Source organism: Melospiza melodia, chromosome 2 (assembly GCF_035770615.1).
Source record: "Melospiza melodia melodia isolate bMelMel2 chromosome 2, bMelMel2.pri, whole genome shotgun sequence".
Lineage (NCBI taxonomy): Eukaryota > Metazoa > Chordata > Aves > Passeriformes > Passerellidae > Melospiza > Melospiza melodia.
The window spans coordinates 101,381,171-101,394,992 of record NC_086195.1 but is presented as its reverse complement, the minus strand read 5'-3'; the positions used below and the strand labels follow the sequence as shown (position 1 = coordinate 101,394,992).

General features: G+C 36.8%; 1 protein-coding gene across 3 annotated transcripts in view; it reads right to left on the bottom strand.

Annotated features, from left to right (window-relative positions):
- PIBF1 (progesterone immunomodulatory binding factor 1) overlaps positions 1-13,822 on the bottom strand; it is a 106,528-nt gene that overhangs the window by 90,484 nt on the left and 2,222 nt on the right. For all 3 annotated transcript variants that reach the window (XM_063149426.1, XM_063149427.1, XM_063149428.1), the window contains exons 4-5: positions 11,487-11,685; positions 6,501-6,620 (exon numbers count right to left, since the gene is read on the bottom strand). In XM_063149426.1, coding sequence (XP_063005496.1) covers positions 6,501-6,620; positions 11,487-11,685 — 319 coding nt within the window. The remainder of the gene's footprint in view (positions 1-6,500; positions 6,621-11,486; positions 11,686-13,822) is intronic.

The following is a 13,822-nucleotide window of genomic DNA, read 5'->3' as shown; positions in this document are numbered from 1 at the left end:
TTATCTTCACTATTACTAAAATCACTTCAGGCCACAAATCACAAAAATCAGAACATCCAGAAAGTTTTTATGAGGATTCTGCATGGTCTACCATTAAAAATACATCATGTGAAGACATGATTGTTATTCATCCTAACACATATTGGTATATATAGTTTATGTTTACCCTAATTAATGAATATACATTAAGCCAACTAACACTATGAAACACTTTCTTCTTTAATCAATTTTATTGTCATTATTTATAAAGATGGCATTATTATAATGGTAGTCTCTGTCAGATATTTTTGAAAGGTGTGCACAAGCTAGCTAAAGTTTCAAATATGTACCATAGTGGTGCAAGTACCCTGTTATCCAGTGCAAACATAATTTATCTCGCAACAGGAAATGTTGGTAAGGGCACTTAACTTTTAAGTGCAAATTGAAAGATTAAGTTCAGAATACAATTCTTCTGTGGATATTCCATGCCATTCTGCCATGCTGCAATTCACACACCCTTCACTGAGTGGGCTACTGAAGCTCCTACATTATTATCTAGCTGAGAGTTAGAAGACAACTACCAAAAGTATAAAATTAAGTTGGTTAACCTCTAGAAAAAGTTGTCATAGACAGCTTTAAGGCCACAATTAACAGAATATCAAATATCTGCAAAAACAGCTCCTTCTAATACTTGAGACTTAAATTTACTTTTGAACTGTATTTAATAAATCAGTTATTAATGTCATGTAACAGTTATGTTAATGTCGTGTAACAGCATGGTAATTCCAGAGAAGGAGAGTTAAATTCTGCTTTGCAAAAGTGATACTAAGACCTACCTTAATTAGAGAGGTTTGTCATGTTTGTTTTTTTAAGATTTAATATAATTCCTGAAGAAACACTAATTATACTCCACAGGATACTGCTTTTCATCTACCTAATCTTAAGGTGTCAAAGTAATATTTCAAACACGTGAAGAAAGATGACAAAGCAAGCTGATACCCAGTCTAGGCTGTAAATAAGCTAACACACAAACCCCCCTATGTGGTATGCACATCTCCAGGTAGCACATACCCAAGCCTCTGCACTTCCATAGCAATGCATCTTAAAGACATACAACCGAGCTGCCTGTGCTGAAGCAGAAGAAGCCTTGCTTTGTATGTGATGAAATTAATTTAGTTTCTAACACTGCCCATATACACTGATTTTAAGATCTCTGCAATGGAACAGCTTTATCTTTCCATTTATCTTCAAAAGATAGGTTGAACATCTTGATGAACAGCTTTGTCCTGCTGCAGTAAAAAGGGGCTTTCAGAAGAATCAAGATACAGAGCTCTTCTAAGGACAGAAAGGAGGTACTGAAAATAATACCAATAAATAATATTAAGTAAGCCCACAAACCTTAAAATAATTAAAGGACAAGCAGAACTTCTTTACACTGAATGTGATGGCCATAATACTCCAAAGACCTCATGGCCTAGACTGGGTATCAGCCTCTCAATAATTTTTGCTTCTGTAGAGAGCAGAAACTCAGACTGATGAGATGGTTAAAACAAATGAAAAACCAAACTTTTCCTGTGTGAGACAGATAGACAACCACTGCTTAAAGAAATTCTTGACAGAGCTGCCCAAGAAACCCAGTGGTGGAGGTTTCTACAGGGCATAAGTCTGCTAAGAAGTGCTTTCGTTTGGTTTACAAACACTGTCCACTGATGATGTTTCAAGCAAGAAGATTCTCAGCTTGCCTGATCTGCACCACTTAAAACCCCAAACTGATAGAGAAACTAAAGATCTAATGGCAAACCTCAGCTTAATGATATTAATCTTTACTGCTATCTTCAGTATGCAACGAGCAGCAGTTTACAACAGTCACTGAAATAAACACCTATCTGAATTTTAAGTGCAAAATCCAGGTGACATACTTTTTGAACTAAGTTAGTGACACATAATACATGACAGGGATTAACTGATGTTTCAAAAAGCCTTTGGAGATAAGAAGATAAATAGAAATGCAGAGAATAGATTAATCAGCCAATCAAGCAGAAGCAGCACAGATTTCCTTACACCATCTACAGATAAGCCTGTAAAAGAAAGTGATCCTGCTTTTAAAAAGTTTTTTTCTCAAACATCTGCATCTTTGAAGAATCATTTAAAAACGCCAGCACTTTGTTCATATCCTAAAGGCCATAGACAAATGTAAAGCTACTGTACTATTGTGATGGGAAAACAATTCCCTCCAGTTATTTGGATGAGGTGCTGCTTCTTTGTAAAGATGACATTTTGCTTCAATTGTTTACATACTCTGCATTCAAAAATTACTGGTCAATACATTATTTATTGGAATGCAACTGTCCAAATGTCATGAAGAAGCTATACATAATTAATTTAACATCTCTTTAGTAATTTGCTATGAAATTGGTACTCTGCTTGTAGATGGGAAATTGGTAATCTGATTGTACACAGGTCACTATTTACTACTAAAAATTACAAACAAAAATGTTGAGCTACTCCAAAGGAGAGATATTCTGCAAGGAGCATATGAAAAGCATAGCTTTGGAACAAGTTCTTCTATAGCAAAAGAAAGTAGAGGAATAAAAAGTTTATTTCTCTGGATTGGAACTTACTAGAATTTTTAGTGAAATATTCTCAGGTGAAAAGGATCCTTGAGATCATTACAGAGCAGTATAACTAAACCATCTCGTACCTCTGAGCCACAGCTAGCAGTCAATGCGAGACATAGCTATGTATCGAAAGAGTAGAAAGGTATTGGGTAGAAAAGGAAACTTTCACAGATATGAAATTTCCTTAAGTCTTGGAAATATTAAACTGCTGCCTCAAGCTCACAGTTACTGGTAGAGTATCGTCCTTGCAGCTGTTCTCCTGAACAATATTAACAATAGCAAAAAAAAAACCAAACAAAAAACACAGGCACGCATCTCACCGAAGACCAAGACCTCATCTGTCTCAAGAGAGTTTTGCAACCCAAATGATCAAGGCACTGCTTGAAAGAAGTGGTGTCAGGGGGCTGGGGAAGAGTTCTAAAGTGCAGATTTACAGGTATGCAAACTTTAGGAGAAACCTTAAGGATCCCAGTCCTTTTGGAGTAGCAACAACAGCTCAGTTTTTCTAATATTCAGACACATCTAGTGCCAAGTGATCCTTTGAGTACAAAAGCTTAGTTTATTCTTTGAAGACTATAGATATGTTTTCCCTCCAGCTGCAAAACATTATCACAGAGAAAACTGTTAGTTATGTCTAGCAAAACCTGACAGCTACTAATCCTGATTCAGAGATGAAGCCTTAGAAAAGATCTTTGTCCTACACATAACCAGCTTTGTCTTTAGGATAACCACAGCTTTCAGATACTCTCATGCTATAAATTTTATTGCAAATCCCAAAGGCAACTTTATATAAAAAAATAACCGAAGAAAAGGGAGCCCTGATAAAACTGTATCAATACCAAATTCCAGGAAAACATTGCCAAGAAACTCCCAGACAGAAGAAGAAAGCAATACTTAATCTTCTGGAGGTACAAAGGAAAGCAAGATTTCCTTCCCAGACACTCTCCCAGCCTTGAGAGAAACCCACTAGTAGTAAATTACATCTGTTTGAGGGAAGGTTCTAACCACTTTGGAAACAAACAGCTCTGAAAATAGTAAACTGATGTTCAGCATGGGAATGCACACATCAGAAGCTGGTTTTATTTCTGGGAAGCTCCTGCTAATACACCACTATAGTTGGACTTCCTCCTCTATCTTTACCTCCAACACTGGTGATGCCAACATTATTTATACTTGAAGTATTAAGCAGGACTGTGAAAGGAGGACTAAAACAAGCCTGTACCCCACATTTAGTAACACGTCAGTCAGCAGTACAAGAACATGGCTTTCACCAGTTCCACTGCCTCCCCTCAGGCTGTGGTGCTGTACCTGGAACCAGAGGAACTGCACTGATCTAAATCACAGATGCACCAATTGTGTGCAGAGAGCCACTAATTCAGCTGTTCAGCACAACCACTTACACTGATCACTTTACAAACAGAAAGCAGAATAACAAACATCCTTTATCACACCACGTTCCAGTGCTAGGAATCAGTCTTCACAGGCCATTTTCTGCTACCAGTTGCCAGAAACAGCTCCCTGTCCTACTGAGTCTGTGTTACAGATTCAGCAGCCCTTAAGGGCTATCAGCAGCAGCACACCAAGCCAAGTTTACAAAGTTATAGGGTCAGCATTGTTGCCTTACATGATGAATTTATTTCACACTTAAATTCTCCTAAAGTTGACTTCACCTCTTAAGTTCAAATTTTCCTTAAAATTTTTTCAATTCTTGGTTGGCTAGATAATCTTTCCTATGAGTCCAAAACATACCATCTCATATCTTATTACTTTATTTCAGGGTGAATGTATAAAACCTGCTCTAACCTGGTCTGTCAGCCACAAAAACCAGAAAAGCCAACATAATCTTCCTCCCCCAAGTTTTGGCCTAAGCATACTTTTTTGTTCCTTTCTATGTCCCCAAAGAAGGGAAGAAACCTGTGTTGAAACTCATGAAGAAGAGCCTTAATTTATCTTGAAAGAGTAGAAAAAAAGAAGGAATTCTTATTGTAGGAAGTAGGTTATTCTCACTAAAGAAAAAACCCAAAAAACAATTGTCTTATCTTCAGCAATGACTGCATTTCAAACTTCTGTACTACTGGTTTCCTAAAGAAGTTTTAAACTCATAACAGACTTTGTTGATAAATTACACAAAAAATAGAAATATTCCAATGATTAAAGAAAACTTAAAATTTACAGAATACTGTATGGAAACCCGGAAGAAGGATTTGCACAGTATAAATTATTAAATAACAGGCAAGAAACTTCAGCAACTATATTTCACGTACCTGGGAAAACAAGAACTACTGGAATACAAAAAAAAAAAAATCCAGTAAAACAAAACTTTATTTCCTAGTGATAAAATTCCTTGCAAAAAAGCTTGACCTTAGTGAAGACCTCAAAAAAGTTACCCCAGCAGTACACCTTGAAATGACTTTTTCATAAACTGCAAGAGATGTATAGGTATGCCAGCTCCTGCGCAGCAAGCACAGAAATTCTCAAGTACCCTTACATCCTGATGATGCTCCTCTTACCTTACATTCTGAGGTACCTTGTTGCAGGGACTCTCAGCAAGTCACAAGGTAAAACTTGACCCTGCCAGAATCAGAAGAGAGACTCTCGAGCCTCTCCATAAAAGAAAAGCACAGTGCACTTCGAACTTTGAGAAATGCATCAGTGGGAAAGGTGGATACTGCCACCATGTGGTGCAAAAAGAGCAAAATTACAAGTCTATATCAAAGAAAGATCAATGTCCCAAGAAAATTGTTTCTAGCACAACTTTAATTATTGTTATCAACTATCTTGTTAATTTGCTTCAGCAGAAGTAATAGATGTCAGTCAAATCTCAAAGGCTGCAATCCTCCTGTACAATTTTATTAAATCAAAGCACATTAAATGTACAGTGAAGGAAAATGCTTATGCAGGACAAAAATTAACAGGATTACTTTAATCTCAATTATGACCAGAGATGGTGACACAGAATAATGCTGAAGCACATAAATGCATAAATTTTATTGACTACTTTCTCTAATTCAATCAGAATGAGAAATGAAAAGTACATTAACTTCACAAGATAATCTTACATAAAGAATTTCCCCTTACATCTGATTATTCCATAAGCAAATTTCACAGGGAAAAAAAAAGGCAATAACTAAAACATATTCTGAGAAGTAGTAAAATGACAGTGTCATTTAAGTCTCTGCTAGCCATGACCTGGATAAATATACTTTGAGTACCTGAAACCGTTGTCCCCACTCCAGATTCATGCAGAACTAAGTTAAAATACAAATCACCCTAGCTATATACATACCAAGAATAATATAAATATTGATAAATACATTGGAAAAACCACACTTCTTATACTATTTCAATTCCTTAGCTCTTTAAAAATAAAAATTTAAAATATTTATATAATTTATTTCCCTACTTCTGGTGTTTATATCTTACATTAAATCGAATTATCATTTTCTTTAGTATAGAAACAAATACAAAAATTAAAATACAAAGAATTGAAAAGCATAACAGAGAAGATGCAACTCCAAAGAACTTTAAACAATAGAAACCACTACCAAGACATCCCCATCTCAAAGACCACACACTGAACCATCACAGTGTCTTCAGCTGCTGCTGGGCAGACCCCCTGTCCAGCATCCCCACCCTGAAATCTTGCCCTCAGAAAGCACAACACAGCTGGTAAGAGACTACCCTGAACAGTCCCATGAGCAAATCCTGCAGGGTAGCCATAGCATCAGGTTAGCTGTTATACAAGGATGCATACAGGTTATTTCCTTTTTCCCTTGCAGTAATTTTTATACAGTATAAAAGCTTTTTTATCTTATACATAAATAATGATTTGGAGAATGGGATTTTCACAATGCATGTATTCACAGTTTCTGAACTGAGATAACATAACTAAGGAGCACAGACCTCTGTCAGACACTTCAGCTGGGATCTGTACCCAGTTAGTTCTTCTGTCAGACTCTCCTTTTTCATCTGTAGATCACTTAGCTCTCTTCTTAAGGAATGGACTGCTTCATAGAACCGGACCTAGAAGAACAAGACAGATATTCAAAGTTGAAACTAGCAAATTGCAACTGCAAAACTACCAACCTAAAAACACATCAGCTCAACTTCTTATGACAATAATGACTAAATAATATTTCTAGGGCATGCCATAAAGTAAAGATTATATTGCTGTACAACTAAGGCAGCTTACACTCAGGCAGATCAATCAAAAAAATATAGTTGCTAATGGACACATGGCCTCATGCACCTCCTTGTGCCAAACCTAGAGCCTATTTGATTAACAGTCCAAAAAAAACCCCAAAAAACCACAAAACCAACCAAAACCCCAAACAAACCCAAAACCTCTTCAGTAGTAACCAACTTAACTTGCTAATTTCCCTCAAGACAATATAAATTTTTATGGGGTGTGTAGAAATTGAGAGATTTGGTTTGTTTTGTTTTCTGCCAGCTCAGTGTGCTGAGTTTGCACCAAGAAAAATGCAAGAGCAAGCACATGGAGCAGGAACAGCACAGAACCAGGAGGAACCATGACACCCCCTCCACACACACCTCCAGCAGTAACTTGCTGGTATAGGGATTCAACTGCACCAGGAAACTAAGGCTCTGAAAGACTTGACTCTGCTAAATTAACACCAAAAACATCCCAACTTCTCACAGGATTAAAAAAAATTTAAAGTCTGTAATGCATACTCCTCTCTCTTCCCCCACACTAGTCATAGGCATTGTCTGAGGCAAGCAAGTCTCACATCCATAAAACCTTTTCAGAACTTCTCTTCTGATCAAGAAAAAAGACTAGAAAATACAGTAGTAAAACCACAAAGCCAGTATTAAAAAACAAAAAGAGACAAAACAAAGAAGAAAGAGCTTTTTTGATATACACCCACACACACGTACACAGAGGTTATTATTCCCAGATTAACTTGATACCTTAAAATGTTGCATTTGGGGGTGTGTGTGAAAAGAATTAAAAAGTAGGCACCGTTTTCATGCAAAAGCTATTGCATGCCCTCCATCCCTAATGCTTTCTTTGATATATGATTAAAGAAGAAATACAGACAAGAAAGCACAGATTAAGTAAGCATTCAAGAGCAAGCTGTATTGCACTTCCATGCAGAAGGAAAACAGATCTCTGTTTTGCTACCTGTAAACAGCGGAAGACAAAGAAAAGTTCCAGGTGTATTTCATATAATTGACAGCATACAATTCTAAAAACACAGAAGCCATAGAAATTTGCAATGTAAACACAGGTGTAGTATGCTTTATACAATAAGGCAAGTGTGCAACATGACTGAAAGATTAGTATTTTTAACATCTGATGATTCAATTGGTCACTTCTTAAGAAAAAAGTAACCTTGATTATCACTAATTTATAATCATTTAAAGCATTGTGTTTTTTAAAAAAATCACACCTGCTTTTCCAGTAAGTTCTTTTATTTCTACTGCAATATCCCTAGAAACCTAGGAGACTTGTGCTATCACACCACAACTATTTCCCAAAACACAACAACCCTAAACCAGATTTCCCAGTAGAAACCAAGATTACATGGGATACAGGTATCAAGAATAAATGTAGTTACACAGCCTTCCCAAGAAAAGATCATTGCATGGTAATAAGTGAAAATGAATGCAGCAGATGAGGCTGAGGTTTTAGCAGTTCAACTGTTGTTGCTATTTAGCTGGTTTGATAGCCAATAAACATTCATGTAGCCCAGCAGTCAAAGCACACACTGCCTGTTGCCAATTCAATACAGCAGAAACTAACCTTACTCTAAAAGAAATTTTAGAAACAACTGTGCATCAGTTGTTTATATAAATCAGAAATTTATATAAGTGTGCTGTAAACAATTACCACTTTCTAGGCAATTTTTAAAATTCTGTCAGCCTGTGCCCACCACTTTTTATGGACAACTAGAATAATGTAAAAATGGGTGGGTACAGAGGTTGAAAAAGTTGGCTCCTGTTAATTGAAGTTCTGTGAAAACAGTTGCATCAGTTAACTGCCTTCTTAAACAAACAGCAACTGAGCTGCAGATAGCAAAATTATTTACCTGAAAGATATGGCAATTAAAATCAGTTAAACAGAACTTGCAGAAACCTTTTTTTAAAAATTTGCTGAAAATTTTTTACAGTGGAGTACACAAGAGGTTCACTTTACTGAACAAACTGAACTGGTCCTTGGCAGCTGAACTACTCAACAGCCTGCAGTACTTTCAAATTTCACAGATACCATTTCTAAAAGCATCTCAGGAATGACAAAACAAAAATCTGTTACACTAAGTTCAAAACAAAAAGCTATGATTTTAAGAGAAGGATGCGCAAAATACAGTTTTTCAGTTGTCATCATTAGCATTAAACATTACTTAGGTTTTGTTCTAACATGTCACTATTGCACCCCTTTGTGGAAGAACAGTGAAAAACATCTCACATTTGCTTTAATTCCAGTGTTTCAAATTTACAGTATCTCTATATACAAAATCTGCATTTAAGTTCTTCCTGCTGTTTCTCCAGTATACCTGGTGTCAAATAAAGTCTAGGCATTCTATACATGTTGACTTCCATTCTGGAGAATTGCAAGGCAATATTTTAGAACCGATAAATAGAAAAAAAAGTCCAAAAATTTCCTGCTCAAGTTGTCCAAGCAGGACCCTTTCTCAATAAGGAAAATTTTACCCTTATATCACTGGGCTGCATTAATAGTCTCCACACAGATCTGGAGTCAGAAATTTTAACTGCCTAGAAATGCCCAACTTCTCCTTAGGCAAGCAAAGCAGGAAACAGCATTCCCTTCCAACTCCTTTCCCCAGCCTTTGGGAGCCAAATGGATGCACAGACAGGATGTGCAAAACAGTTCTGTAGCCTCCCAGCATCTGCATAACTTGAAGTAAAGATAAAAAACCACCAAGCTTAACTGATACTTTTAGGTTCACACTAATCCTCTGCTAAAACAAGCTGAAAAAAGCAGAACATAGCACTTTACTACAACATATCTTTAGAATGCCTTATCCAGAAAAAGAAAAGGTTTAAAAGTGGCTTCTTCAAAAGAAAAAGTAATGTGTTAAGAAGAAAGGAGCTTCACCTAGCATTTAAGTAGAGGAGTTTTTGTCACAGATAAAAATAACATTAACTGGTTGAACACAAGAGTTAAAGAACAGAAGGTTAAAGGTAGAAGGTGGCTGCTATTCATCTCTCTTACTTCACATCTTTTTGACAGCCATTTTCTACTCACAAATTAAATCTAAATTGTGCTGTGACAGCTTCACTTAAAGCAGTTGACAAGGTTACTAACTCCTGGTATCTATCCTGCCTGGCTACAGAGTCTTTTGTACTGACTGTCAATCAATTCCTGAAGTCCTGAACTTCCTGCACACCAATTTCAATAGATCCACTGACATGGATTTCATTTTCTGTTAAAAGTCTGGTTTATTCAACCATGGTGATACAGGAATCAGCAACACCCTGTCAAATACTTTTGCAAAGGGCAGTGGGTACAGCAGACAGCTAGGTGCTGATAATCTAACAGTAACCAAGCTATATGTTCTTGTTTATCCCACAGAGCCTTATGATTTTCCTAGCACTTTCAAAAGCCCAGCTTTTCAAAAAGCTGGTGAAAATTTTTACTTCTCTGTACATATCTAGAGCAGAGTAAAGTATGACTTTGATCTGGAGAATTCATTCATGTAGCATTTATACCTCAACAAATGTACTAAGGTTTTTAACATTTACAGCTTCCTTAATAACAAGCTCTACAGATAAGTATAACGCTAATATTTTGAGGAATTAAGGTTTATACGTCTAAATCTTCTTCATTCTCAAAGTCAGCTGGGATGCTCTGGATATATCCCGCAGGCTTTGTATTGCAAACAAGAGTACACTGTGGCCTCTTCACATACCCACAAGCCATAATTAACAAACATATTAAATCAAGAAAATGAATCCTAAAGCATACTTTAAGGTACACTTTGTCTCCTGCATTTAGTCAAACAGGAAAGGGACATATGGAAAGCATAAGAGAAAAGTAAGGGATATTTGCAAGTGCAATCCCAGCTTGTGGTTCTGGCAAACCAAGTTTCAAATTCCTTTTGTCAGCCTGCTGTATTTCATATCATTAATATGTGCTCACATTTTAAGTGTAACATCCCATCTGCTTAACCTCCTTAAAATATGTCAGCAGTTCTACTCTCTTTTAAGACATCAGACTCAGGGATTAAAAGGTTCCTCTCGTTACTGGAACCCAGTCATGACAGACTGATCCAGAAACGCATCTCCCTCTGAAGGTCCTTTATTTCTAGCTGGAGATAAAAAAAAACACAACCCACCATAATTTACAGCTTGGGATGGGTTGAGCCTGCCCAGCTGCCTATATATAGAGAGGAGAAAGTGAGAAGAATGAAACAAATGCAAGAAAACTCAGGTGTCAAGTTTTCTAAACCATTACTGAAGAAACAAGAGATGAGCTTAAAAAGTAAAAAAGAAAGAAAAAAGAAAAGAACTCATCACCTCCCAGAAACTGGGGAAACTGATATCCAGGCAGACCCTGAGTAATAACCACCCCATCACCTCCCCACCTTCTCTTTGTTCCTATACCTCCTATTTATGCTGCTGAGTATGACATTTTATGGTATGGAATATTACCTTGGCCAATTTGGGTCAGTTTTCCAGCTGTATCCCCTATCAATCTCCTGACCATTTATCATTTGGGGAGGACAGAATGGGGAAAAAGGAAAGCCTTGATGCTGTGCAAGCACATCCAGCAATAGCCAAAACGCTGTTTCAGCCCCCAGTGCAAAGCACAGCAAGACTCAGACTGCTAAGAAGAAAGTCAACTCTGTCCCAGCCAGGTCCAAGATACAGGTTATATTTTAAAGCAGTATAAAACCCAACACTTACTGAAACATATTCAGGGATAGAAAGCTGATCTTCAGGAAGAGACTTTAGCTTCTCATAGCATTCATCTGTTAATTCCAAGTCTCGCAAACTACGACGGATGTCTCCTGCCCTCTCTCTCAACTGATAATTTGTTTCCTCCAGTTGCTTCTGTCTCAATAAAATAGTTTCCATTTCTTGCTTCATTAGAGCCTGATGTTTCCTTCAAGGTGGATTTGAAAACAGAAGATAGCAGGTAATGAGTAACACAAGTGACCAAGTTTCACAATACCCTGGCAAAGCAGGGAGTTCTGCTCATTTTGTAGAGGGAAAAATTTACAAATATTAGGTAATTAGTGCCAGAATGTATAGCACCCTGGTTAAACAGTCATATCAGATACAGTACATATAAAAAGCCAGGAACTTTTTAGTCATTGACAACACAAAAGGGACATATGGAAAGCATAAGAGAAAAGCAAGGGATATTTTGCAAGCGCAACCTGAATCTGAGGACAGACAATCTCCATATATGCTGACTTGAATTTATGAACTAACTTAATTTACCAACTAAAAGGTTAAAACCATGAAAAAGTAGAATCTATTTCTATAGCAGAGGTGGCCTTTGAGTCCTAGTAAAATATCAGTATTGTACTTGAATATCTGTATATAGGCCTTGCCCCGGTAGGTCCCAGTTGCTGTTGATGGGCTGCAGCTGCAATGTCCTTCACTGGGCTGCAGCTGTGGCTAGTGAAGATAACTGGGATAAAAGGGGGTGGGTTGGCCAGTCAGGGAGAGCCTGGAAGGAGCCCTGACTAAGAAGGAACTGCATGCAAAGAAGGAGTCTGTGCTGTGAAGCTCTGCAGCCATAAGAAAACACCGAGAGAAGAAACGGGACTCTAGAAATCTAGTAACAACATATTTCCAAACAAACCCCAAGGAGTTGGGAAATCACTTGAACTTGGGTCTTACCAAGTTTCAGCACAGTCATATCAACCCTTAATTTTGTAACCACTGTAACATACAAAGTTGGAGTCCTTTTATAAAAAAACAAACAGCAACAAAACAACCACCACTACAATAGAACAAGCAGCCTTACCTCCAGCCTTAAAACACCATACAACAATTATCATCAGTGATAAGGTTTTTATACAGCAACAGAAACTGCACATCAGTTCATGACATTTAGGAGTGTTTATTTTCTTTAAATTGAAGACAACTAACCTACTTTTTTATTTTTGGCTGCAACTCTTGAAAACACATAAAAATCACTATTTAAAACATAGTCATTTCTGCATTACTTAAAAAGGAATAAAAAATGCCAGCTACTACTACAAGGCAACATCTATCTCACTGGCAGGGTACAGCTAACAGGATCATTAAGGTCATCAAAGGAATCACACAAGGACACACTCCATGGTGTGTACAATTCTATTACATGAGGATGAAAAGTTAAATAAAAGACTGAAAAGAAGACTAATTAAAAGATTGGGAAAAGTAGTTTAACTTTTTCATGCCTATTAATAACAGTTTGCACATCTGTACCTTTTTACTGAGCACTCCTTAGATAACTCAAGTATGGCCAGCACAAAAATATTCCACTCTGGTGCATCTAAGCATAGAGAGTGACAAATGTTTTTCAGACCATAAGCTGCTCTCAGTTGAAAGACTTTGCTGGAACTAATCTCAGGTCTGGCTCCACATCCCTAAATCTGTTCTAGCCTCACTACAGAAGAGGACTTGGAAGTAGTCACATGCTGTAAGCTCTGCTTTAACATGAGACTATAGAAGTAATGCTCTTCCTTCACAGATGTGGAAACTCACACTTAACTAACAAAAAGGTTTGGAGAAGCCTGATAGCCAGTCTATTTTTCTGGTTAACTCCAAATATTTCAGAAAAACAACATGGAATGTGCGTTTCTACATCATCAGCTGAAAGCATTTCTGACAAATAGGAAGCACTAATGGGAAAAGCAAAACATTATGCACTTATCTTTCCCAAGTTTGCATTTATGCTGCATTTATTAAAAATTCTGTTTAAACTGTTGAAAAGTCTATCACCTCTGCCTAGTCCTTTTGCTCTTTATTGGTTTTAAGAACACTTTTACTACCTCTTCCTACTAAATTTTGAATTTAGGTAACATAAAACCAAGCCCACAAACTTTAGCTAGTGAGAATTGAATTCTAATTTACTTATATGCAAATTAAATATGTAAATTCAATTCTAAGAATTAAAACACTAATATAACCTGCAAAAGAAATCCTATTCCTGCAACTAATAATTATATGTTTCTAACTTATTTACACAAACTCAAATTAATGCACAAATTTATGAAAGATGAAGTTCTTAATTTTACTTCCAC